At 46.3% G+C, this 26,991-nt stretch overlaps 1 protein-coding gene across 3 annotated transcripts; it reads right to left on the bottom strand.

Moving 5' to 3' along the window:
- Window positions 1-277: 277 nt before the first annotated feature.
- Fam136a (family with sequence similarity 136 member A) lies at window positions 278-5,366 on the bottom strand. 3 transcript variants are annotated; one of them, XM_005071103.4, is made up of 3 exons: window positions 5,226-5,366; window positions 4,282-4,422; window positions 278-1,415 (listed from the first exon to the last, which is right to left on the bottom strand). In XM_005071103.4, the coding sequence occupies exons 1-3, from the start codon at window positions 5,310-5,312 to the stop codon at window positions 1,227-1,229; spliced, it is 417 nt and encodes a 138-aa protein (XP_005071160.1). In that variant the 5' UTR covers window positions 5,313-5,366; the 3' UTR covers window positions 278-1,226. The 3 variants fall into 3 exon arrangements, with proteins under 3 accessions (XP_005071160.1, XP_040593990.1, XP_040593989.1); XM_040738056.1 differs by lacking the exon at window positions 5,226-5,366 and adding an exon at window positions 4,917-5,077; XM_040738055.1 differs by lacking the exon at window positions 5,226-5,366 and adding an exon at window positions 4,515-4,838.
- Between the last annotated feature and the right edge of the window lie 21,625 nt (window positions 5,367-26,991).

Raw genomic sequence — 26,991 nt, 5'->3', positions numbered from 1 at the left:
CCTAATCCTTTTTCTTTCCTGGAGGGGATTTCGAGATTGGGTTTCTCTGTGTAGCCCTGGCTGTCCTCGAACTCCGAGATCCGCCTGCCTCTGCCTCCCAAGTGCTGGACTAAAGGTGTGTGCCATCACTTCTCAGCTCTGGGTATCTTCTACATTAACAGACTTCAAGCTATGATGCCCTGACTTTCTCTTAGTGTTTTCCATCCACTACTATGCACTCTCAGGATGTCTTGAAATTCAGAGACATACTGATAGATCACTACCCACTAGGAAAAAGTTGGAGACAATGAAACTTTATTTAAAAACCAAACCACTTGGAAAATATATTGCAAACTGACAAGTATTATCGCTGTTTCAAGTAATTAATTGGTATAAATACAACATAGTACTTATCCAAAAGATAAGGTGTCATGTTGGGGCAGCAACACTGCACTGCATAGCCCCAAGCAAAAAAATGGCATTTGGTAAGAAGATGTGTGCCTGTTTTGCTCTATCGTGGTCCTGGCTTTCCTTGGGTCAAGTGGCTTACTTTTAGGCCTCCTTCTTGCAAGAAAATTATCTCTAAAAGGCTCTGTGAATTCAGGGGCTGAGGGAGTAATACTGGCTTTGGACTTTTGTTCTGTGAAGTCTGGGGATACGTTACTTTCCTACACAAGTCAGAGAAGGAAACTGTTTCCCATATACAGTATGATACTACCCTACTGCAGGGGCTTCCAGAATGACAGAATTTGAAGAAATAGGCTTTCCTATCTTAATGGCCAGAAAATACAAGGAACCTTTAGAAATCATTCAAACTACTCTCCTTCCTGTATCTTAAATCTACTTTGTGCCCTTTATATAAAACCAAACAGAAAAGATCTGGAAAGGAGACCTCTCCTCCCTCTAAATTACTAGCCTACTGGGTTTTATTTCAGAGCACATGCAAGGTGTGGTGACAGTGTGGTAAACAGGCGGTTGGCAACAGACACATCTCTCCTCAAACTTTACCAGCAGGTTGAAGAAAGCTGCCGGCTTGATGTCTATGTAGTAAGAATCTGAGCCCTGTGCTATCTGTGATCCATACTTTAGCACCAGCTTCTTTCCACTTCACCTTCTAACATCCAGATGCAAAGGAACTGGTGTCCAGAGGTGAGCGGCATTTGTCTGGAACTTGCTGTGTCCTGAGTTTTCCTCATTCACAAACATTGCTTAACAGACTAAACTTTCTTTCTTCCACAGTCACAATTTTATTTCCCGATGGATGACAGAGACTCCTTCATTTTTTTGGTCATTGTTGGGATGAGGTGCATGTGGTCATCCACACACTTGGCCACACAGCTGTCCAGCTGTCGCTTCACCTGCAGCTCCTTATTTCCTGCATCTATCGAGTCTTTGGCTTTATCATTGCAATGCATGGTGCACCGGGCCAGGCGGTCCTGTGGTGAGGAGAAAGAGAGAGGGGAAGGCTGAGACCCTGGCTTCCATCATCTGAGTGTTGGTCCCATATTAGGTCTTGGGCTACAGGCTTCATACAGATTGTCTCTCTGCCAGTTACTAAGTGCAGTATTTTCTTAGCTAAAACAGAAGATACCACTGGCAAGGCTCAGACTAAGCACTGTTAGAAAGCAGAGGAATGAAAAAAAATTTAAAGATGCTGGCAGCAAACAAAAGACTATTGTTAGGTTTTTCTTTTCTTCCATTTTCATGTGTATTTGTGGATGTGGAGGCCCAAAGTACATGTCGGGAAACATCTTCCATTGCTTTTCTACATACTCACTGAAGCAGACAGGGGCTTCTAACCAGACCCAGAACTCACTGATATGGCTAGTCTTGTTTGCCAGCCTGCTCTAGAGTCTCTGTTTCTGCCTTCTGAGGCTGGAATTGCAGGTGAGCTGCCATGCCAAAAAAGACAATGGTCTTTGGTAAACTGAACTCTGGGCATGTTTGTGTGGCAAATGCTTTCTTTAACCCCAGAACCATTTCTCTAGCAGACATTTTAATTCTTTTTTTTTTTTGGGAAGGGGGTTCAAGACAGGGCTTGAATATGGCTGTATTGTTTTGGAGGCTGTCCTGGAACTCGCTCTGTAGACCAGGCTGGCCTCGAACTCAAAGAGATCCACCTGCCTCTGCCTCCCGAGTGCTGGGATTAAAGGCGTGTGACACATTTTAATTCTTTAATGTCTGTCCTTGCTACAGGAAAACAATTCAAACATTTGTCAAGCATCTACTATGTTCCAGGCTGTCTTCTAATGTGAAATAAATACAGAAATGAATGAAGGATAAATGTTCCTGCTCACATGGAATTTACAGTCCAGTGTAAAGATGTTAAGAGAGCGGGATATGTTAATCAGGATCTCAGGAGAAGGGTCTGAAGGCAAGTACTATCAGGAGTATCAGATATCTTAGCTTCTCATGACCATACCGTTACCTATACTTTAAGATCAAGAAATGTAAAAAAAAAACCTACTAGGCGTGGTGGCACAAGCCTTTAATCCCAGTACTTGGGAGGCAGGTGGATCTCTGAGTTCATGGCCAGCCTAGTCTATAGAGAGTGTTCTAGGACAGTCAGGAATACACAGAGAAACCCTGTCTCAAAAACCCAAGAAAAGATAGCAATTACATATGCACAAATGTCTCAAAATAGTTTAAATAGGTTTGTAATTTTTTTGTTTTTTGTTTTTTCGAGACAGGGTTTCTCTGTGGCTTTGGGGGCTGTCCTGGAACTTGCTCTTGTAGACCAGGCTGGCCTTGAACTCACAGAGATCCGCCTGCCTCTGCCTCCCAAGTGCTGGGATTAAAGGCGTGCACCACCAACGCCCGGCGGTTTGTAATTTTTTTTAATGTTGTGCTGAATGTGGTTCAAAGGTCACCAGTTGGGCATTCCTGCTATAGGATATTAACAGTTATGAGAAAAGAAACCAGGACCAATGCCAGCCTGTGTACTCCACTGGGCAGAGTCTGGAAAGGGGAAAAAGTCAGCAAAGAAGGCAGAGATAAATGGCCTGGAGGGGAGCAAACCAGGAGTAAGGTGTCCTGTGTTCAAATGGTTAAAATGCTTGAAGGAGAGGAAACTACTGTGTAGACAGGTCAAGTCAAGGGCCGAGCACTGTTGGACCTAACCCCATGGGTACCCTCCTCCTCATCACCATGAGTAGCTCTGCAAGTGAGAGTTAGCATGGAGTGATTGTAAATCGAAAGAGAAATTGACATAGCAACCCAAGAACCAATTTTTTATTTTTGGTTTTTCCAGACAGGGTTTCTCTGTAGCTCTCTAGTTCCTATCCTGGAACTTGATCTATAGACCAGACTGGCCTCTGCCTCCCGAGTGCTAAGATTAAAGAGTGTACCACCACTTCCATTGGACAGTTTAAAAAACATTTTATATTTGTGTCCCTGAATATATGTATATGCACCATCTGCAGGGATCAGAAGAGGTGTCATATACCATGGAATTGGAGTTACAGATGCTGTGAGCTGCCATGTGGGTGCTCTTGTTCACTGAGCTATCTCTCCAGCCTTGAGCTACTGGTGGTTAAAGGCTGCTGCAGGAAGAAGACTGATTTTTCTTTAGTGATGACACCACTGTTAAATTGCCCATGCTGCAATGAAAAAAGTCCCATGTCCATGCTCATGCAATCAACCAATCCAGAGGAAACAGTTAAAAAAAAAAATAGGAGGAAGACTTGTAAAAATGGGTCCAGGAGATTGGGGGGGGATGTTTTCAAAATACATTCCATGTATGAAATAGCCAAAGAATGAATCAAAAATTGAGTTTATATGTTTTACTTTTCTTGGTGATTCTACCTGTTTTGTGTATGAGTGTTTGCCTAAACATATGTCTACACCACATGTGTATAGTGACCACAGAGGGCCAAGGAGGGCTTCAGATCCCCTGTTACTGCAGTTGTAGATGGCTATGAGCTACCATGCAGGTGCTGGGAATTGCCCCTCTGAAAAAGCAGCCAGTGCTCCTAACTGCTGAGCCGTCTCTACAGCCCCAAGTGAAGGAGTTTTATCCTACACAGCATAGAATGTAATTGGCACTCAGCACATCAAATGACAACCAAAGCAGCATAAGGAACTTGGCTATAAACTCCCTTGGTCACTTTCTATTACTGTGGAAAAACTACATTTAAAAAGCACTCAACTCCCAGGGCTTTTTCCAAAATTTCAAATCCCAAGAATACCAGTTAACCAAAGGACTGCCACCAGTTCTAACAGAACCAAGGCCCTGAAGCAGAATGCTTCTCATTTCCCGCCAAAGAGCTGTCAAGGACTTGAGAACTCTGAGGCATTCCTCACCTGGAACCTCTCCAGCTCACTGGTCACCAAGGCCTGGGCTTGAGCCAAAGGCGCATGGCAGCGCTCGATGCATTGGTGCACCTGCTGCATAGACGCCTGGTTGTCCTCACAGCAGTTGGCACTGCACCGGAACATGAGGCCCTGGGGAGCAAGGGCAGAGTCTGGTTAGAAAGGAGGACTCCGGGGACCGCCAGCCGCCAAGAACTACAAGGATTTGGAGGCTACATCTGTACCTGTATGTCCCTCGCCACTCTCTGCTTCACTTTCCCTGCGAATATCATCAGGGCTTCATAAGTCTGGGACGACCACCCGACCTAGCACTTGCAGGATGAGGTTATATGTTCTTCGGAGAAAGCTTGCCTAATTCTAAGACAGACCTGTGTTCCATCCCGCACCGCATAAACACCAGGGTGGTGTCTCATGCCTGTAATCCCAGCACTTCGAAGGTGGAGGAAGGTAGATCAGGGATTGGAAGTCAACCTGGGTTAAACGAGACGCTGTCTGTTGCTACTAGCTCACTGGTACGTAACGCACCCAAGACTGGGCGGAAGAAAACAAGTTCTGAAAACCAGGTATCTGCAGCAGAGTTCAGAGGTCGGCTTGGTTAGTCAACGCCCCACCAGGGGACAACCTACACAGAGGACGGTGGGGTCACAAGTTTAAGAGAAGCCAGCAAGGAAAGGGAGGCGGGGCCGCGCCCGTGGTGTTCAGGGATCGTGACATCTAACCCAGCACAGGACAGCTCGAAGAGACTTCGGCCTGGTGGTTCTCTTGAGCTGGGCCCTTCGGGCCTCGTGCTGGATCACTCAGCGGCGACCGAACACATATAACCAAAGCCAGGCAGGAAGAAACGGCCCCAGCGCGAAGACCCTGGGCTCGAACGTCACCGCCTCCACCCCGCCCGAGCTTTCCAATCCCACCCCAGTGCGGGGCCGCGTCGCTACCTGCATCTTCCGAATGTTCTCTCTCTCCACACTTTTCACCATGGCGTCCACAGCCTCCTGTACTCGGAGCTGCTGCACCTCCGCCATGGCGAACTCGAGCCGCGCCGCGCCGCGCCGGCGCCCGCGTGCACTCGCTGAGCCCCGCCCCCTACCTCACACCCCGCCCCTCTCCGCCCCCTGCGCCTGTGCCGGATCCTCTAGTCGCTCCGCCCCTACATCAAGCCCCGCCCCTCAAGCCCCGCCCTCCCTAGCTTCACCTCGTCCTCTAGCCACTCAGTCTCGCCTCTTCACACTGAACCCGACCCCCCGCCGGGTCACCGCGAAGTCTGTCGGGTACCTTGCCCCGCCCCCTGGCCATCGCGCAACTTGCTCTCAGCACGCACTCCCTTTCCCGGCCCTTATCGCCCCCTGGTGTCCAGACTGCGCACGCCGTAACTTCTTCATTAGAGCCACGCTTTTGATGGCCAGAGAGCTCCCGGCGGGTCTGCCTTCTTTTCTTCCTCCCTTTTCCTCTCTCCTTCTGTTCCTTCCAATTAAAAACAAAAAGAAACAAAAAATTAATGTAATTATCAGCTCTTGGGTGCACAGTTTCTTTTTGTTGTGGAGTAGAACTGGATGTATATACCACAATTTGTTTACTTAATTTCCCAGTTGGTGTACATTTTTGTACAGTTACTAGTTACTATGAATAAACGGACTCTTGAGGAAGTTTTTTGTAGATATGGATTTTCTTTACTTTTGGGTTAGGGTTAGGGCAGATATGCATTTCTGCATGTAGTTGTGAAAGGAATTAGCCTAAAGAGCAATGCGGGTATAGGGAGGCCTGTGGATATCGAGACTATAGAGTGTATATGCTAGCAATAGCGAGTTGTTTCTGAACTCCTAGATTGCTTTTATCAGCCATGTGCCCTCACGCTCTCATTTCTATTGTCTTATGCTGTCATCTGTCAAACACACGTGGCCTCTGGTCTACGTAGGGGCGGGGTGCAGAGAGGAGCATCCTAGGGAAGGAAGGGGGAAGCTGTGGCCTGTGTTGGAAGGGCTGGGCTGGAGGTGGTCCCACTGGAGAGAAGGGAGGAGGCAGTCCGAGTAGGAGGTGAGATTGCATTGAATCGTTGGGTTGAACCAGAAGTCCTTGCCTGACACTCAAGATGAGGAAGAGAATGCTAGACAGGCACGGTAAGCTGCAGTGAACAAAACAGAGAAAAAGGTTAAAGCTTTTGTGGAAATCTGGAGCGGAAAAAGAGGCGTGTGAGTGCGGGAGACTTTAAGTACTTACGGCCACTGGCCACTAGATGGCAGGATAATTCCGGTTTGAGGTAGGGAAAGCCTGCCACAATCCATTGTTCTTTGAGCAAAACTGGGCTTCTTTATGGCTGGACTGGGATTGGGGGCAGGACATGTTCACTATTTCAAGCCAGGCTTCCAGAGGACTTCCAGGAGCAGCTAGAGTCAGGACAATGACAGCGGTTACCAATAGTCCAGATGTTCTGCAAGTACTTTGTTTGGGGTCTGAAGTGGGTTCTTCACTGAACATTTTTCTCTCATTGGGCAGAGAATAACAGGCAGACAAGGTAAAGGTTCTAAAAACTTTAAATCCTAGTGGGGCAAGATGCTTCACCCAGCCAGAGTGACACCGGACTCTGTCATGAGACTGACTTCATGGTTCCAGAGCCCATAGAAAGTTCTTTATAATAGTCTAAACCTTCTCTTTTCCCTCTATTCCTAAAATGTATTGTGGAGCTTCAGCAGCCTCTTCTACATTAAGGCTCAGTTAGTCATACTGAACTGTGGTTGAAAGTCTTTGTTAACTCGACTTTGCAAGACAGTGTGACTCTGTAGTATTTATGGAAAGTGATTCCTAACATGTGTCACAACATGGGCCTGCCCTTTAGGACAGTGACCACTTTTTAAAGGCCAGATCTCACAGCCTGAAGACAGTAGACTAGGCCTCTCTGCAGCTATCTGTGGGACCAAGAGTTAAGAAGCTAGCTGTCTGTGCTGTGGCCTCTGAGTAGTCCCTGACTAATGGTCCTAACCAGCACTTGGCTCCTCCATCCTCTTTGTAATGGATTCTGTGTTGAACTAGTTTATGTGGCGTGAAATACCCCTCCATTTCCTCAAAACTTAGATAAAAAGCTCATACTTTCATTGTTCATGGGATTGCTTTGGAGACTTTCTCTGAAGAGGCTCATCTGCCCCCACCCATGCCTCTCCTGGCAGCTGTCTTTGTCTCTCCCTCATTTATTTATTTGTTTTTTTTTTGAGACAGGGTTTCTTTGTATTGCTTTGGGGCCTGTCCTGGAACTCGCTCTGTAGACCAGGCTTGCTTCAAACTCACAGAGATTTGCCTGCCTCTGCCTCGTGAGTGCTGGGATTAAAAACATGTGCCCTCTGTGAGTTCGAGGCCAGCCTGGTCTACAGAGCGAGTTCCAGGACAGCCTCCAAAGCCACAGAGAAACCCTGTCTCGAAAAACCAAAAAATAAAAAAATAAAAACATGTGCCACCACCACCTGGATTTATTCTCTTTTAAAATACATTTATTTTATGTGCATGTGTGTGTGCCTGAATACATGTATGTACACCACATGCATCAGGAACTCATGGAGGCCAGAAGAGGGTGTCAGATCCCCTGGAACTGGAGTTACAGTAGGTGCTGGGAATTGAACCTGGGCCCTCTGCAAGAGTGGTAAGTGCTTTTAACTGCTGAACCACTTTTCCAGCCTCATCTTGTACTCATTAATAATAAAGCCCCTCTCGAATTTTTTTTCTTTTTGAGACAGGGTTTCTCGGTAGCTTTAGAGCCTGTCCTGGAACTTGCTCTGTAAACCAGGCTGGCCTCAAACTCACAGTTATCTGCCTGCCTCTGCCTCCTGAGTGCTGGGATTAAAGGCATGCACCACAATGCCTGGCGTTATTTTTCAGTGTTTGAGACAGGATCTCACTATGTAATTCTGGGTGGTTGAAACTAATAACTGTGTGACCTGGATGTAGAACAGGTTAACTTCAAACTCACAGAGGCCCATCTGCCTCTGCTTCTTGAATGCTAGGATTAGAGGCATGTACCACACTTAGCTGCCTCTCCAGGTTTTAAAGGGAAACCTTCTTCTCTTCTGGGGTCAGATGAGGTCTCCACTTGCTCATATATTCAGTGACTGTATGGAAATGGAAAAGGAATGAAATTAAAACACAAATACTATGACTTGAGCAAGTCTGAGGGCAGAGAGGGGGGTTATTGACAACAGAGCCCTCAGATAGGTTGAATTCTCCAGGGAAGAGGCATGTACGCCTTTAGAATTCCAAGGTGATCGGACTCGAGGGCTGATGGCCTTGTGGTATATCTTGTAACAGAAGGACTCAGGCAGCCCGAGGCACTCCAGGGCTCGGGGCTCAGTGTGATTAGCAGCTGTCTCCCAATAGCAGGAAACATGCAGTGCCTCTGATGCCTCTGTGTGGGGTCTCCAGTTCCCACCTAGTGAAAGCAGTGCTGTAGGAATCGGAGCAGAACAGATCGTGATGGAGCAGAAGGCACTGAATTAGTACATCACACACAGTAAGGGTCAAGTAACTCTTCTGTGAGAGTTTAGTTCAGGGGTGTGTGTGTGTGTGTGTGTGTGTGTGTGTGTGTGTGTGTGTGTGAGAGAGAGAGAGAGAGAGAGACAGAGACAGAGACAGAGACAGAGAGACAAACAGAGAGAGGTGCACAGTTTTAAATGCAAATATCTCTCTGCTTTTTATGATTTTTGTGTGTGTATATGTATAAGCATGCATGAGCTTACTTGGACCAGATGCATACAGGAGCCCTTGGAGACCAGAAGAGGGTACTGGATCATTTGGAACTGGAGTCACAGGCAATTGTGAGCCACCATGTAGGCTCTGGGAACGAAACAGTGTCATCTTCAAGAGCAAGCCTTAGCTGGGTGTTGGTGGCTGTGAGTTTGAGGCCAGCCTGGTCTACAGAGTGAGTTCCAGGACAGCCTCCAAAGCAATACAGAGAAACCCTGTCTCAAACAAACAAACAAACGAACATAAACGAAAACAAAACAAAAAAAGAGCAAAACTTCTTAACTACAGAGCCATGTCTCCAGCCACCCCTTCTTAAATTTCTTTTTGAAATTAATTTTAAGTGTGTGTAGGTGTGTGTGTGTGTGTGTGTGTGTGTGTGTGTTTGTGTGTAGGGGCATGTGAGTAAAGGTGCCTGGAGAAGCTAGAAGAGGATGTTGGATTCTCTGGAGCTGGAGTTAGAGGTGGTTGTAAGCTGCCCATTGTTGGTAATGGGAACTGAACTCAGGTCCTTTGTAAGAGCAGTGCATGTCCTGAACTGCTTAGCCATCTCTCTAACCCCCCAATTACGGTCTTCTACTCTGGATTATGATCAGGGTTGATAAGTCCGGAGCTGAGCAAACACAGTCTGAAGATTCCATCGTGAGCTGAGCATCAAACTGCTCTGTGTTCTCAGCCTCTAACTACGCAGCCTCCAGTGATGGAGCCACCCTTACCCCCTTCTGTGAAGTGTGGACAGTATTATTAACTCCTAGGTGTGGTGATGGCTGTGAGTTTGTGTCATGCGGAAAAGGTAAACAGTTATTATTGTTGCTGGAAATTTTGTGTTTCTTTCTCTCACTCTCTTATTAGTGTGGCTGTCATAGACAAACAATGATGGCATGGATAGCAGTTTTGGAGTCACAGTGACCAGTACACAAGCTACTAGTCTTGTTGCTGTGACAAAATACCTGTCAAGAAGTGAATTAAGGAGCTGGGAGATGATGGTTCAGCAGCTAAGAACACTGGCTACTCTTGTACAGGACCCAGGTTCGATTCCTAGAATCCACACGGTGGCTTAAACCATCTGAAACTCCAGTTTTAGGGTATCAGATACTCTCTTCTGGTCTTTTTGGGGGCTGTACACTCATAGGGGCACAGACATACATGCAAGCAAACATTCATACACATGAGATAAAAATGAATCAATCTTAAAGGAAGAACTTTGCTCTTGCAGAGGACCAGGTCCATTCTCAGCAGCCACATGTGGCTCACAACTGTCTGTTACTCAGTTCTAGGTGACTCGGCTCTTCTTTTGGCCTCTAGGCTTTCCTCTGTCTGGAACTTAATTTCATTACCTGTAAAATGAACTGGTTAGCCCATCCCTATGGTTCCTATCAACTTTCTATCAAGGAGAGTGAAAGCTCCTTGCTAATTGGGAAACATACCATGAACTGAAGTTGGAAGAACTCAGTTCTGTGGCTGAGTCAGATTTCTGCTACTATAAATGGGTACCCACGCCCATCAACTTAGAAGGGAGGAAAAGCTTTACCTTGGCTGAAGGATTTGTAGGTTTCAGCCCATGAACCATTGTCTGTCACTTTTGGGAAGTGCACCACAGCAAAGTGTGCAGCTTGGGAAGCCACTTATTTTAGGGCAAGGGGGAAGCAGGGAGGAGGAGCGAGCCCCAATAGCTCCTTCAAGAACACTCAGTTTCTTCCTACTGGGTTCCAGCCCTTAAAGGTCCACCATCTCCCTGCAGTGCCACAGATTGGGGGCCTTTGGTGGACATGGATCCAAATCATGGCAGGGTCCTTCTGAAGACTGATGGCTGTGGTGGGGTGTTGGAGGCACAAAGGTCCTTGCATCCACAGATCACTAGGGAAACCAGGAATGCTAATCACACAGTGACCTCTTCTCAATGGAGGTGTTAGGATACCTGTTTCCCTGCCCAGAAGGCTGGGCATAGATTTTGTTAATGACCTGCTGACCTTTTTGTTATCTGTGGAGGCAGACCTCACCCACCTTTTGCTACAGAGGCAGACCTCACCAAATTCCATAGAGGGATTATCCCAGACTCTTCCCTCCCTGACCTGTTACCCATCCTTAGTGGAGATCTCACATGTACGTGTGACATACATAGCATATGTGACTTCTATGCTATAGGTCACAGACCACACTTATGGCTATAGAACCCACTCTCATGGTCACATGTACTTTGTAAAGGAGTTTCTAAGTTGTCATACCTTAAGCTTTATTGATTGATCCCCGGAAACCTTTCTGCCTGGCATTAGACTTCCCAAAGTCTGCTCCGGATTGAGACAGGGTTTCTTTGTGTAATCCTGGCTGTCTTCTTTAGACCAGGCTGGTCTTGAACTCACAGATATCCACTTGCCTCTGCTTCCCGAGTGCTGAGATTAAAGACATGTGCCACCATCATCCTGTTGAACCGGGTTTTCATTCTCACCTTTTCAAGGGTTCACTTCCTTGTCTGACACCTGTGGGTTGGATGAGATTCCTGGGCTCAAGGGAACCCAGGGTTGCTGGGGACCCATCTAATCTATTGTGAATACTTTACCATGCAGTGCAGACAGCACAAACACACTCAGCTCAGCAGGAAGAGTGACGGATGAGCGGATGGCCTTTCTTTCAGAGTATCAGGATGTCAGTGACTTCACACTGCGGGAGGTCTCTGATTAGACAGGATGAGAGCGATACAAAAAATAAAAAGCTGCCTTCCACTTTTGAAAACTATGTACGGATATGTGATGGAGAGGCAGGAGAGCGACACTCTTAGTAGACTTGCTTTTCCACTCAATAGTTTGAGACGTGAGAAGGAAGATAATGACTAGGAAGATAACCAGTGTGATCATCTTTCTTCCCTGTTGGGAGCATGGAGGATACTTAGCAGAGGGCAAAGAAAGTATTATGTGTGTGTGTGTGTGTGTGTGTTTGCATACTAGTATGTGTATGCATCTGTGCAGCCACACCTGGCTTTTTAAAAAAAATTAAAAATTTACTTATTTATTTACTGTGTAGAAGCATTTTGTCTGCATGTATGTCTGTGCACCACATGCATGCCTGGTGCCCAGGGAGGCCAGAAAAAGGCATTGGATCCTCTGGGACTAGAGTTACCGACAGTTGTGGGCTACCATGTAGGTGCTAGGAATGAAATCCAGGTCCCCTGGAACAGCAACCAATGATCTTAACTGGCTGAGCTATATCTCCAGTCCCAATATCTGGCTTTTCATGTGAGCACTCTGGATTTGATCTCAGATCTTTATGCAAACATGATAAATGCTCTCACCCATTGATCCTTTATTTAGTTTTTGGTGTAGCTCAAGCTGGCCTCGTTCCTCTTGCCTCAGCCTCTTGAGTGCTGAGACTGAAAGTGTGTACCACCTCAACCAGCTTAAGCATATTCATTAAAAATTTTGTAGCATTTTATGTATTCATTTTGAATACATGTGTGTATGGGTCCTGCATACCACAGCGTGTGAGCATGGCGATCAGAGGACAATTTGTAGGTATAGCAGGCTTTCTTTTGGGCCACCAGCATGCTCCCAAATCATAACATGCAGATGTTAGCTATGAAGGCTCAGCCTTATCTTACGCTTGTTCCACTAGCTCTTTAACTTAAATTAGCCTGTTTCTCTTCATCTGCATTTTATCTCTGGGCTTTTTACCTTCCTTTCATTCTGTAAGTCCTACTGTCTGTCTGGTGGCTGCCTGGTTCTGGGCATCTCCTTTTCTTTCTCTCTTGTTCTCGATCCTCTTCTCTCAAGCCTAGATTCCTCCTCCTACTTATTCTGTCTGCTCACCAGTCCTGCCTATCCCTCTTATGCCTAGTTATTGGCTGTTCAGGTTTTTATTAGACCAATCAGGTCTCTCTGCCCCACCTTACTACTTCCTGTCTCCTTTCTGTCTACAGTTCTCCAAATTTCTATGGCTAATTTAGGTCAATTAGTGGCCAGTTCTATCCTCATACTCCAAGAAAGCTTTATTTGTCAGAATGCAATCAAAATATCACACACCTTACAGGAGTGGGGCACAGGGTATGGCAAAGGCTAGGCCTATCACTCATATTGGAATAGTAAAGCTAACATGCACCCGACAGGCAGACACAAAGGCGAGATACTGTACCTGGACAAGATACTGTATCATGAAGGAATAGAAGGTGTGGGGGGCATGGTGAGGCATGTGGGGAATGTGGTGAGGTGTGTGGGGGCGTTATGAAGCATGGAGGGCATGGTGAAGCAGAGGGAAAGGAAGGAGCCTGCAGTAGGTGGTTGAAGAATTGTCTGGAGCATGGGTGATTATGTAAATGTGAATCTCAAGTGCATTTCAATGTCAGTCCTTTTGTTCAGTGAAGCTGCTGTATTCTGATGACAGCTGGCCACGTTGCCATGATGTGACTATGGAAACAGATTGTGATGCTCAGTTTTTTTTTTTAAGAGTCTCATTATGTAGCTCTGGTTGTTCTGGAACTTACCACATTGTTGCACCCTTCCCCCTTGTGACTAGGAGCTTCTAGCAAAATACCTCTTATCCCCTCCTCCCAGTATAGTCTGAATGCAAATTCCTGTTTTCCACCCATCCTTACGGTCTAAAGTCAAGTTCATGTTGTCCGCCCCTCCTTTGCTGGAGGGCCCTGGGAATGTGAGCTCCTGACCTTGGTAGACCTTGGTAGTTTTCCGCCATGCCTGGTATTGGTGTTTAAGGTTCCACTCTTGTTAAAATAAACACCATTCTCCTTGCAAGAATGAGCCACTGTTTTTGTCTTCATTTAAATCCTTAGCCCTTTGCCCGGATCATTGAAAAGTGTTGTAGCCCCGAAGCGCTGTAACCAAACATTTCACTACACCACATAGACCAGGCTGGCCTTGAACTCACAGAGATTTGTTTGCTTCTGCCTCCCAAGTGCTGGGATTAAAGACACAGTGGTCAGTTTCTAGGATCTCTGAGGTGAGAAGATCCAGCATTACTGTAGGTGGCACCATCCCATGGGCTGGTGTCTCAGACAGAATAAAGGAGAGAAAGTGAGCTGAGTGCTGACATTCATCTCTCTCTGCTTCCTGAGTGTGGATGCCATGTGACCAGCTGCCTCAGCTTCTGTCACTATGGCTTGCCCACCACGATGGGCTGTATCCGCAAACTGTAAGCTGAACAAACCCTTTTGAAAGTTGCTTTTGTAAGTTACTTTGTCACAGCAGTGAGACAAACAACTAAGACATGGACAAAGATCAGTTGAACCGGAAGAGCAAAATCCATCAGTGCTGTGTTTGCTAGAGGAACGGTCAGCAGAGAGGGGATGCTTCATCAGGGGAGCAGGAAGAAAGAACAGGTGTGTCCTGATTGGAGAGCGGCAGCATTGGGAAGTTGTAGGTGGACCTGCCGGAAAGAGAATAGAATGCAGAAGGGCACATACATGGCTTTCGCTGTCTGTTGAAAGTGGAGGTAAAAACTGGGGAGGCTTTCAATTGTTTATCAAGTCCTGGGCATCTGCAGCAGCTGTAGTTGCTTCTGTCTGTTGCTGCCATGACAGTCGCTTCCAGGTTGTCTGTTGAGGACAAGGGCTCACTTCCAGGCTAGGGTGCTGCCTATGCTCTGGCTTTATCTATTCATCGTCTTGGGGCTGTTCTGACAGTACTCATCATGGGTCTGCAATATAGGGCTCCTTCCCTGAGGCAGGATTTTCCTCTGGAGAGCAGAGCTTGAGTCCTGGGGCTGTGGCAGCTTTCTTTCTTCCTTTTAAAAGATTCACTTATTTTATATGTGTGAGTGTTTTACTAGGGTTCTCTAGAGAAACAGAACTGATAGAATGAATCTAACACACACACACACACACACACACACACACACACACACACACGCACGCACGCACACGCACGCGCACACACACGCACATGCACACACACGCGCGCACGCACGCGCACACACGCACGCACACACGCGCGCACACACGCACACGCACGCACACACACACGCGCACACACACACACACACGCACCTTATTAGAGTGGCTCATAGGTGGTGGGGCACCTAGTCCAACAATGGCTGTTTCTCATCAGAAGCACAAACAATCCAGTAGTTATTCAGTTCATGAGGAAGGATGTCTCAGCTGGTCTTCAGTATATGCTGGAATCCCAAAGAAGTAGGCTCTAATGCCAGGGAATAGTGAGGGCAAGCAGGCAAAGAGCGAAAGCCTCTTTGCTCCTGCCATGAGAAGATGAGGCTCAGACTTACGGTGGGTCTTCTGACCTCAAATGAACTGGATTTAAGATAGATCTTCCTACCTCAAAAGATCCAGGTAGCTAAAAATTCCTTACAGCTGTGCCCAGTGACTTGAGTTTTTAGCCAATTCCAGATGTAGTCAAGTTGACAACCAAGAAGGCATCATAAGCTTTCTGCCTGCATGTGTGCATGTGTACCGTGCCCATGCCTGGTGTCCATAGGGGTCAGAAGAGAGGACCAGATTCCTGAACTGCTGTTTGTGAGCCACTGTGTAGTACTGGGAACCGAACTTGGGTCCTTTGTCAGAGAAGTGAGCACTTTTAAAGGGTGAGCCTTTCCTCCAGTCCAGCATTGCTTTCCTAACTTGGAGAGGATGTACGAAGAAGCCTCATGGAAACTCAGTACTTTGTAATATTATTATGTAAATGTTGTAAATAATTTTTTAAAAGGAATTTTAATGGAGGTACCCTGCATGGGTGGACAATGCTGCCACCCGAAGATACCGGTTACTAAATAAACATCTTAGTGCCAGGCACAGGCTTCCTTTTTTATGAGATATTGGTCAGTGTGCTGAATAGTTTTATGTCAACTTGACATAAGCTAGAGCCATCTGAGAGGAGGAACCTCAAGAAAGTGATTCCATGGGATGTGGCCATAGGCAGGCCTGTATGGCATTTTCTTAATCAGTGATTTGTGGGGGAGGGGCCATCCCTGGGCTGGTGGTCCTGGGTTCTATAAGAAATCGGGCTGAGCAACCCATGGAAATCAAGCCAGTAAGCAACCTCCCTGGATGGCCTCTGCACCAGCTGCCTCCAGGTTCCAGCCCTGCTTGAGTTCCAGCCCTGACTTTCTTCAGTGATGGACTACAATGTGGAAGTGTAAGCCCAATAAATTCTTCCCTCCCCAGTTTGCTTTTGGCTATGGTGTTTCACCACAGCAACAGAAAGCTAACTAAAACAGTTAGGCAAGCCATAAAGTCCCTCCTAACAACACACGCTAGTGCTCACCATGGTAAAATGGTAAGATTCCTTTGCTGAAGACACCTTATGTTTGGTGGATAGGACATAAAGAAATGGTTTTTTAGAACATAGAGAAGTCAATACACTGCTCAGGAAGCTTCCTGTTGGCTAGCTTTCATACTGCTGGATGGTGCTCTGCAGGCAGCTGAGAGAGACGACCTCAATGGGTCATACCAAGCACTGACCTACTAGATGAGATGTGTCCACTTATGCAATGGTGGTTTGTGTAGGCGGAGTTTTCCTGTCCTTCAGTCACTCTCAAATAATCACTCAGCGGCTTAATATTAATTATGAATGTTTGGCCAATAGCTCAGGCTCATTACTAACTAGCACTTACATTTTAAGTTAACCTGTATTCCTTATTTACACTCTGCCACATAGCGGTACCTTTATTAGTATGGCACGTTCATTTCCTGCTCCCTCTGAGTCTGCTGGTGAGTCCAGACTCTGCCCTTCTTCCAGCATTCTCCTAGTCTGGCCCTCCTCCCAACTTTACCCTGTTCAGCTATTGGCCAGACAGCTTCTTTACTTAACTAATCATGGTGACAAATCTTCACAGCATTCAAAAGGGTTATTCCAAAGTAGGTTTGGGTACTATGGGGTAACCAACCATTTTCTGATTGAATTTGAGGCTTTCTCCACAGGAGAGAATTCAAGCTTAATACTACAAACCTGGTCAAAAGACTGAGGCTGTCACAGGTCCGGGGGTTGGGAAAAACCCGAAACTAGGCACATCAAAGCACAAGCTGGCTGTGGTACATGTCTGTGATCCCAGCACTGGGTAGATGGAGGCAAGAGGACCAGGAGTTCAAGGTTGTCTTCAGCTATGTAGTGAGTTTGAGGTTAGCCTGGACTACGTGAGATCCTGGCTCAAAAAATGGAAACAAATGTTTTTATAAATATACATAGATGAAGAGCCTAGAATTATACTACAATGTGTTAAGTGTGACCATGTATGGGTCACAGTATTAGAAGCAATTATAATTTTCATTTGAATGTTTACATGGGTTTCTAAGTTTTCTCTAACACATGAGTCTCGACTAGGTTGAAATTTTTAAAAATTGTGTTTTTTTGCAAGTGTATGTGCCTGTGCATGGTGTGAGTATGCATGTTAGATGTGAATAAACATACATGTATGTGTATGGGTACATGTGTAGTGAAGTTGACACTGGGTGTCTTCCTTGATTACTCTCCATTTTATTTATAGATGCAGATCCTCTTGATGAACCCAGAGTTCACTGATTTGGCTGATTTAGTCAGCCAGCTTGCCCTGGGGACCCCTGTCTCTGTCTCATGAATGTTGGGATTACAGGCAGTCATTTCACCTGACTGATGTTTACATGGATTTGGGGGATCTCAACTCTAGTTGTCATGCTTGTCATGCATGACTTTATCCATTGAGACATCTGCTTTAATTATGTACAAATGTTTCTGTTGCTGGGCAGCTTAGGTCAATGGTAAAGCACTTTTCTAGCATGTGTGAGGCCCTGCATTCTAACCTCAGCAATGAAAAAAATCATTATCTCAGAACATTCCATCCTGACTAAGAGCATGGATGAGAGTGAAGACTGACCAGTCTATGGGAAATGACAGCTCACTCAACAACACTTAAAATGATTATTATTTTTGCCAACAGTCAAGTTATCCACAAATACTCATGGCTCTGTCACTTGCCAAGATGCACAGCCTGCCAGAGGGTGGCATGGGAAAGGCAGCCCACAGCAGGCAGAAGCCATGTGGATTTATTTTCTATCTTGACAGGTGGACTACTTGCAGTCACAGCTACCTGACTGTCCTGATGACAGGCCTCACCTGGTCTCTTCTGCAACACATTCTTTCTATTTGGATCATAGAGCTCTGCCGGGTCTCTAGGTGTGGGCCTAAACCAGCTCAGAGTGTGTGTGCCAGCCTCCAGCCCTGACTCACTGTCTTTGGTGCTGACAGTCTGATTGCTGCAACTGGAATTTTTCTTCTTACCACCTTTAGCTTAGAGAAAGCACTCTCCCACTCCCTTCTCCTGCTGCTCTGCCCACACGAAACACTGAAGAGTTGAACAGGGATGTCTTTCTAAGGTGGATCAGAGTAGAGGGGGATGTTCTGAGGCATCCAGATTGCCTCATGAGGAAAAAACAATGGCAGAGGAAGACAGGAAACCTTACCCACCACTGACTGCAAGTGTCAAAACAGTGTGTGTAGAGAAAGAACTCCCACCAAAGGCCAGAGGAGGAGGGTCTATGTAAATTACCTATACAGATTGGAGACTCAGACTCGGGGGCCTTTGAGCCTTGACCTTGACCCTATTCCTTATCCTCTCCCACTCTCAGGAATGCCTTTGCTCTATTTCTCTCTCTCTCTCTCTCTCTCTCTCTCTCTCTCTCTCTCTCTCTCTCTCTCTCTCTCTCTGCATGTAAGTGTGGGTGCCTGTAGAGGCCAGAGGTGTTGGATTTTCTGGAACTAGAGTTACACTGAATTTGGGTCCTCTAGAAAAACAGTATTCACTCTTAACCACTGAGCCTTCTCTTCAGGACCCTCATTATCTTTCTTAATAAACTGTCTCTATTTCTCCGTTCATCCTTGGTCCAGCTCCTTGTTCTGTCCAGTGGAGTTTGGAAATATCGTCAAGTGATCCTTGGAGATTTATGACACAGTAGGTGAACTGGAGTTTGGACTGCACAGATGGTGGCAACTGGAACTTTGACTGCTAGTGTGTGTGTGTGTGTGTGTGTGTGTAAATACATACATACATTCATACATACATGCTTTACAGAATGAGGGCAGGGAGCTTATCGTGCATGGGAGAGTTTCTTTTGATGTTTGGAAAGTCTGGCTCTGCAGCCTAGGCTGGCCTAGAACTGTGATCACATTCTTTTTTTTTTTTTTTGGTTTTTCGAGACAGGGTTTCTCTGTGGCTTTGGAGGCTGTCCTGGAACTCGCTTGGTAGTCCAGGCTGGTCTTGAACTCACAGAGATCCGACTGCCTCTGCCTCCCGAGTGCTGGGATTAAAGGCGTGCGCCACCAACGCCCGGCCCTGTGATCACATTCTTGTGTATACTCACAGCCCCATGTGTGTGGATGAATGTCTGAGGACAACTTTTGGAAATGGCTCTCTCCTTCCACCTTGTTGAGGCAGGTTTTTGTTTCTTATATTTTTGGTTGTGAGCCTAGCCTTTAACGGCTGAGCCATCTCTCCAGCCTTAGGCAGGGTCTTGTTTCTGTTGTATTGTATACTCCGGCCTTGATGCCCGCCAGCTCCCAGGTGATTCTCTTGTCTCCACCTCCCATTTTGAGATAGAAATGCTGGGGTTATAGGTGTGTTTAACTACATTCGCTTTTTAAAGTCCAGGAATCAAACTCAGATCACCAACCTCCATTATTCCTTTTGAGATAGTCTATGTAGCCCAAACTGGCCTTGAACTTACTAGGTAATTGCAGCTGAGCTGGTCTTGAACTTCTGATCCTCCTGCCTCTACCGCCTGAGTGCTGAACATTTTAGGTATGTGTACCACATTTTATGTCCTGCCAGGATGGAACCCAGGCTTTGAGCCTGCTAGAGAAGCATTCTACCACCAGAGCCACATCTACAACCATGACTTCTTCTGCTCTCCGCTGTCCCTCTACTCTACAATTCTGTATCTTGATCACACATTGTCTTGTTGAAATGATTGTTAAGAGACACAAGACTAAAGGAAGTTCTGGGCAGACAGTGGACGAATGATTACTCAGCACTCTCATGGTCCTGCAACCTCTAGAAAAATAGAAATAAGATGCCCTTTGAAAAATTGATGAGGGCCGGGGAGATGTTTCAATGAGTTTCAAATCCATGATCCCATGGTCTCTGGGCTCAGGGCTAAGGTGCAGCTTTCCGTCCCAGGCCTTTGATCCTGTAGGTTTGAACAGTGACCCGGTAATCTGCATTTCTGGTAGGTTCCAAGTGATTCCTATATAGGGGGTTCAAGGAGAAACATGTTACAAAAATACCTCAGAAATCCCATAAATACAGCAAAGCTAGTTCTGAGAAGACCACAGCGCCGTGCTCTACAGTCTACCCAAGAGTCAAGGCAAGCACCGTCATGGGAGTCAGCTCTTGCTCTCACAGGCAGATGGATCTATACTTCTCCAAGTCTGCGTGATGAAGCTGGAGGGCTGACCTATGACTGGCTTATGGGATCTCTGATGGTTAACCTTGATTTCCAGCTTGACAGGATCTGCAGTCACCTAGGAGACAAATCTCTGGATTTGTCCTTACGGGGGTATCTCTATTAGGTTAACAGAGATGGGAAGACCCAACATCACTGCAGGAGGGACCACTTGACAGGATGGAGGCCCAGACTCATAGAAAGAAGAAAGCAAGTTGAGCATTGGTGTTCGTTCCTCCCTGCTTCCTGTAAACACCAGGGAACAAGGTGACCAGTTGCTTCATGCTCCCGCTGCCACAGTTTCCCCATCATAATGGATGGAACCCTCAAACTGGGAGCTGACGTTTCCTTCCTTAAGTGTCCTTGGCCAGGTATTTTTGTCTCAGCAATGAGAAGAGGAACCCGAGTACAGGGTTCTAGGGTTCGCAGTCTCCTGGTGCCCTAAGACAATACTTTGGCCTTGGTGGGGGTTGTTTTTTTGTAGCTTCTGGGATTGTAACACCAGTTTGAGTTCTCATAACTAAAACTTTAACATGAATACATTTCTGTTTTGTTTTTTCGAGACAGAGTTTCTCCATGTAGTTTTGGAGCCTAACCTGGAACTCGCTCTATAAACCAGGCTGGCCTTGAACTCACAGAGATCTGCCTGCCTCTGCCTCCCAAATGCTGGGATTAAAGTGCCAACCCACTGATCACCTTCACAGTTGTGGACTCATAACTGCCTCTCCAGCAGAGCCTCACAGTCTTGCATAGCCCTTGCCTCTCAGGGCAGCTCTCTCTCTCTCTCTCTCTCTCTCTCTCTCTCTCTCTCTCTCTCTCTCTCTCACACACACACACACCACACATACACACAAACTCAATGCTTTAAAATAATCATTTTAATTTTATTATCTTTCATGTTTTCTGTGGTACAAGAATTTGAAAATGGCTCAATTGGAATATTCTGACTTAGAGGTCTCTTCAATTTAGTAAGTAGCTAGGGTGGCACCAGAATGGCCTGAATCAGCTGTCTCTCTTCACTGGCATCTTCTGTGGGCTTTCTGCAGGGGCTGTGTTAGGCCTCCTCACAGCATGCCAGCCCAAGGGCAGTGTCACTGATGAAGGTGTGGCAGGGTACCAAGAACCTAGCAGAAGCTAGCCAAACCTTGGAAGTCATACAGCATTGCTTCTGCAATGACCTCAGTCCCACCAGATCAAAGAAGGGAACTCCATCTATGATGGCTGGAGTGACAAAGCCCCATTGTGAGCAGAGGGTTGGAATGGGAGAGAGCCTCACCCACTGAAGGCAGCAATGCGATTTGAAAGACATTCCTCAAGAGGGCAGTGTTGTCACAAGACAATCAATCATTCTGGCTGAGGAGGTGGGCACAGAGGAAATTTGGTGTTGGCCAAGGGGGAGACTTGGTCATCTTTCTTCTTGCCTGGGACTTGTGGTGGCAGGAACAGGGTATGTGGCTATGTGCTTGTCCTAGTGGAGGTGAGCCTGGTGAGTGGATGGCATGCCTAGAGGAGGACTTTGCACCAAGGATCTGAGTTGAAAGCTAGGAAACTGGTGCCAGTGGGTCCTCAGGTAGAGGTCTAAGCTTCGGGTAGGTAGGATGCTGCTTCTGCTGGTACCTCTGCAGAACCCAGAATCTGTGGAAGCGTGGCTGGAAGGGATGGCTTGAAAGACTTGATTAGGATGTGTGAGTGGATGGAATTGTCTAGTGAGTGTCTAAAGTCAGAAGGAAAAAGGGTCACAGAGAGAAAACTGGAGGCCATCAATGTTTGTAGAGAAGAGCAGGCAGGGAGGACTAAGACAGTGAAGTCAGAGAAGTGGAAGACCCAGTGTGAACAATGACTCGGGCTGAGGCAGTTTCTAGGAAAAGGGGATGGTCCTCATGGTCAAGTACATGTGAAAGACCTCGGCATCAAAGCGCCGGGCACTGAACCGAACCCTCTGCCCAAGAACCGGGGCCAGACCACTGGCTGCAAATGCAAGAGGTGATTTATTGAGTACACAGGCGCCTGCGGATGCTACTGCAACTCGGGTGCAGAGCATACCGGGCTTTCAGGGAGTACAATATTTATAGAGTTTCAATGGTTACATAAGTAACAGGCATTTCATTGGCTCATCTTGGGGGCAGGGGTAGTTCCCACGGACTAAGTTTCCTGGAATTACTTTATGAAAGACCCAGGCATACTTCAGCAATTATTATCCTGGTCCCATGACTACTATGGTGATCATAGACACAACTGGGAGCAAGGGTAGTTGCCAAGGACTAGGTGTCCTGGTATTGTCATATGAAAGTTCCCAGCACGCTTCAGCAATTATTATCCGGGTCCCATGACTGCTATCACAGACACCCTGTTTTGAGGGTGAGACACCTGGTCTGGGTTTCTTTCATTAGGCAATGGCCTGGCCTTGCTTTTCTTTTCCTAGGGATCTTTCACATGTACAAGATTTGGGGCTGGGAGTGTGGCTCAGTGGGTAGAGTGCTATCTAGCATGCACAGAACCACGGATTAAATCCCCAGTACCTCATAGTAAACTGGGTGTGATGGTGCAAAGCCTGTCACTCCAGCACTCAGAGAAGATGGAGGCAGGAGGGTCAGAAGTTCGAGGTCATCCTTGGCCTTGTAGTTAGTTGGAGGTGCACCATACCGAGTCTCAAAATAACAACAGAAGATCTGAAAACAAGGAGGCCACGATGACATTTGTAGGAAGTCAGGTAGGCTTCCATTAATCCAGATTATGGGGAGGACAGTAGCTGGAAAGGGGGCAAGGTCCACGGGGTTATTACCCTTTTTAGTTGGCTTACTTTTGCTTTTTGGGACAGGGTCTCTCCAACTCAGACTGACCTGGAACTTGCTATGTATGTCACAATATGTAGTCAGACTTTCTTTGGACTGCCAGCTCCCAAATAACAACACAAAGATTTCTTATTAATTATGAAAGCTTGGTCTTATCTTAGGCTTGCTCAAACTAGCTCTTAATACTTAAATTAATCCATTTATATTAAACTATGTTCTGCCATGTGCCTCTTTTTTTGTTTTGTTTTTTTTGTTTTTGAGACAGGGTTTCTCTGTATTTTTTTTTTTTTTTTTGGAGGCTGTCCTGGAATTCACTTTGTAGACCAGGCTGGCCTTGAACTCACAGAGACCCGCCTGCCTCTGCCTCTGGAGTGCTGGGATTAAAGGCGTGCGCCACCGGCACCATGTGCCTCTTTAATCTCTTCAGTACTATATGTATGACTTCCTCTGTCTCTGGCTGATGAATCCTCTTTGGCCGGAGAATCCTCTGACTCTCAGATTCTTCCCCCAAGTTCCTCCCTCTCCCTGGAAGTCTTGCCTATGCTCTCCTGCTTAGCTATTGGCTATTCAGCTCTTTATTAAACCAATAAGAAGGTGCCTTAGGCAGGTGAGATAAAACAGAGACAGCTTCACACAATGTGATCAATTATCTGGAAACAATGATGGCTTCAAATTCACAGTGATCTTTCTGCCTCAGCCTTCCAAGTGCTAGGATTACAGGAATGAGCTACTGTTGTGGAATATTATTTTAAGATATGTTACATTTGTTTATGCTGTGGAACATTTGTTTAATGATGCAAATATTTGTTGCATTCTTTTATGTTACATTTGCTTAGCTCTGTGAAGCTGTGTTACTTTTCCTGTTTAAACACCTCATTGAGCAGGGCGTTGGTGCCACACGCCTTTAATCCCAGCACTTGGGAGGCAGAGGCAGGAGGATCTCTGTGAGTTCGAGGCCAGCCTGGTCTACAAGAGCTAGTTCCAGGACAGCCTCCAAAGCCACAGAGAAACCCTGTCTCGAAAAACCAAAAAATAAAAAAATAAAATAAATAAATAAACACCTCATTGGTCTAATAAAGAGTTGAACAACCAATAGATAGGCAGAAGAAAGGATAGGTGGGGCTGGCAGGCAGAGAGAATAAATAGGAGGAGAAATCTAGGTTTCAAAGGAGGGAGGAGAAGGAAAAGGAGAGGAGAGGAGCACATCAGGGGTCAGCCACCCAGCTATATAAACAGCAACAGAGTAAGAAAGAAAAAAGATATACAGGAATAGAAAAAGGTAAAATCCCAGAGGCAAAAAGATAGATGGGCTAATTTAAGTTAAGAAAAGCTGGCAAGAAACAAGCCAAGTTAAGGCTGGACATTCATAAGAAATAATAAGATGGCTTGTGATTTATTTGGGAGCTGGGTGTTGGGTCCCCCAAAGAGTAAAAAAAACACACACACACACAAACCAAAACAACAATAAGCCATCATACCAGGAACAAGGGATTTCTGTGTTTTAAAATCTTGTGTAAGAGCTGGTGAGATAGCTCAGTGGGTAGTGTTCATTGCTAATACTTGAGTTCGAATCTTAGGACTCCTAAGATGGAAGGGCAGAATCAACTCTCACAGGTTGTCCTCTGACCTCCATATGTGCATTCTCCAACTCCAGTAAACAAATAAACGTAACTAAAAAGTATTTAGAACTAAAGCAAAAGCTTGGGGAAGACTGGGCAAGGAAGAGTCAGGGTGAGCCATCAAGGCTGGAAGAGGCACATTGAGGTGCTTTGGCCTGGGAAGGAGTGGGGTGTGACACCAGGGGAAGGGTTGAGCCTTGGGAGGGGTAGCAGATGATCTTTCTTCAAGAAGAGTCAAAGACTGGGAATAGGCAGCGATGTGGGGAGAGTCGACTTGCTGAGCCAGCTCAAGTGTGCAGGCTGAGCAGTACAGGGAGTGGGTACTGAAGAAGAGTTCCAGAGATGAGAGCAAATCTGTTTAGGCACAGCCCACACCCATGCTATATACCTAGCCTAGCGCTTATTCTATGTTGTGGTTCCACAGAAACGATTTTCTCCTTACAACAATATGGAAACCAGAAGGCATGGCTATCTGAGGCCCTGGCCTCTTTTTGGATGTACTGGCTGGTTTTGTGTGTCAACTTGACACAAGCTGGAGTCATCAGAGAGGAAGGAGCCTCAGTTGAGGAAATGCCTCCATGAGATTCAGCTGTAAGGCATTTTCTCAAGTATCGGTCCCAGCCTATCGTGGGTGGTGCCATCCCTGGGCTGATGGTCCTGGCTTCCATAAGAAAGCAGGCAGAGCAAGCCAAGGGAAGCAAGCCAGTAAGCAGCACCCCTGCATGGCCTCTGCATCTGCTCCTGCCTCTAGGTTCCTGCCATGTTTGAGCTCTTGTCTTGACTTCCTTCAGTGGTGAATGGCAATGTGGAAGTGTAAGCTGAATAAACCCTTTCCTCCCCAACTTGCCTTTGGTTATGGTGTTTCATCACAGTAATAGAAACCCTGACTAAGACACTGGATACGGTCCTTGCTTCACTGAGGCATGAAAAGAATTTGTGAGGGAAAGGGAGACATGACATTCCAGGTCAATCCTGAAGTGATGTAGCCTTCACCCAGACCAAACTCAGAACTGGAACAGAGGATAGATAGGCTTTGTGGCACACAGACCTGAGAGAGAGAGAGAGAGAGAGAGAGAGAGAGAGAGAGAGAGAGAGAGAGAGAGAGAGAGAGAGAGAGAGAGAGAGAGATTGAGAGAGAGAGAGAGCTGGGTGCAGATAATAAATCTCGAATCCAGAGAGATGTTATGAGCAGAACGTCTGGATTCTTCCAGGATCTGGAGTTTGAGAGAAGCCCAGATGGCTAATAACACCGCAACTTTTCTCTGGGGACCTGTCATAAGAGGACCAGGCCACTGTGGTGAGATGGGGGTGTGAACCAAGGTGGCTTCAGAATGGAACAGACATCACGCTGAAGCTCTGAGGTTAGAGTTGTTCTGTTACTACTGTGATGACATATTTGAGTTATGGACCCGACATCTTGTTTACTTTGTGTGCACACATGTGTACATATGCGGATGTGTGTGGAGATCAGAGGATAACTTGCAGGAGTTGGTTCTCTTTTGTACCATGTAGAGCTTGGGGATAGAACTCAGGTTTTTAGACTTGGCAGCTGAGCCATCTTGAAAGCCCTTATATAAGAACTGTTTTTAAATTTCATTTTTTTTCTGAGATAGCATCTAGTGTATCCCAGACTAGCCTCCAACTTACCGTACGTATGAGGGTGACCTAACTCCTGATTTTTCTGCCTCTGTCTTCTGAGTACTGAAATTACAGGCATGAGCTACCATACCTGGTTTTTGTGGTATAGGGAACTGAACCCAGGGCTTCGTGTATGCAAGGCAAGCACTCTACCAACTGAGCCACACCCTCAGGTCCTACTATAATTACACACTCTGGATAAGCCCACATTGTCGTCAATGAAGATTGAATTGTCATTAACTTAGCATAGGGGAACACTGTTAGCTGATGGCTTTCAGCTTCCAGATATTGTTCTGATATGGCATGATCACGTCAGGGTTTCTACTGACGTGATGAAACACCATGACTAAAACGACTGTGGGGGAAAGGGCTTATTTGGCTTACACTTCCACATCCTAGACCATCATTGAAAGTCAGGACAGGAACTCAAACAGTTCAGGAAGCTGGAGGCAGGAGCTTCTGCACAGGCCATGTTTACTGGCTTGCTCCATATGGATTTCTCAGCCTGCTTTCTTCATAAACACTTTAAAATTGATTCTTTGGGAATTTCACATCATGCACCCTA

The sequence above is a fragment of the Mesocricetus auratus genome, unplaced genomic scaffold (assembly GCF_017639785.1).
Source record: "Mesocricetus auratus isolate SY011 unplaced genomic scaffold, BCM_Maur_2.0 Super-Scaffold_100676, whole genome shotgun sequence".
Lineage (NCBI taxonomy): Eukaryota > Metazoa > Chordata > Mammalia > Rodentia > Cricetidae > Mesocricetus > Mesocricetus auratus.
This window is presented reverse-complemented; position numbering and strand designations above follow the sequence as displayed.

Excerpts from the sequence above, each read along its gene's own strand:
- Fam136a (XM_005071103.4), bottom strand. The coding sequence starts at position 5,312 with ATGGCGGAGGTGCAGCAGCTCCGAGTACAGGAGGCTGTGGACGCCATG. Across the intron at positions 4,423-5,225 it reads AGAACATTCGGAAGATGCAG|GGCCTCATGTTCCGGTGCAG; the intron begins GTAGCGACGCGG and ends CTTGCTCCCCAG. Across the intron at positions 1,416-4,281 it reads GTGAGCTGGAGAGGTTCCAG|GACCGCCTGGCCCGGTGCAC; the intron begins GTGAGGAATGCC and ends TCCTCACCACAG.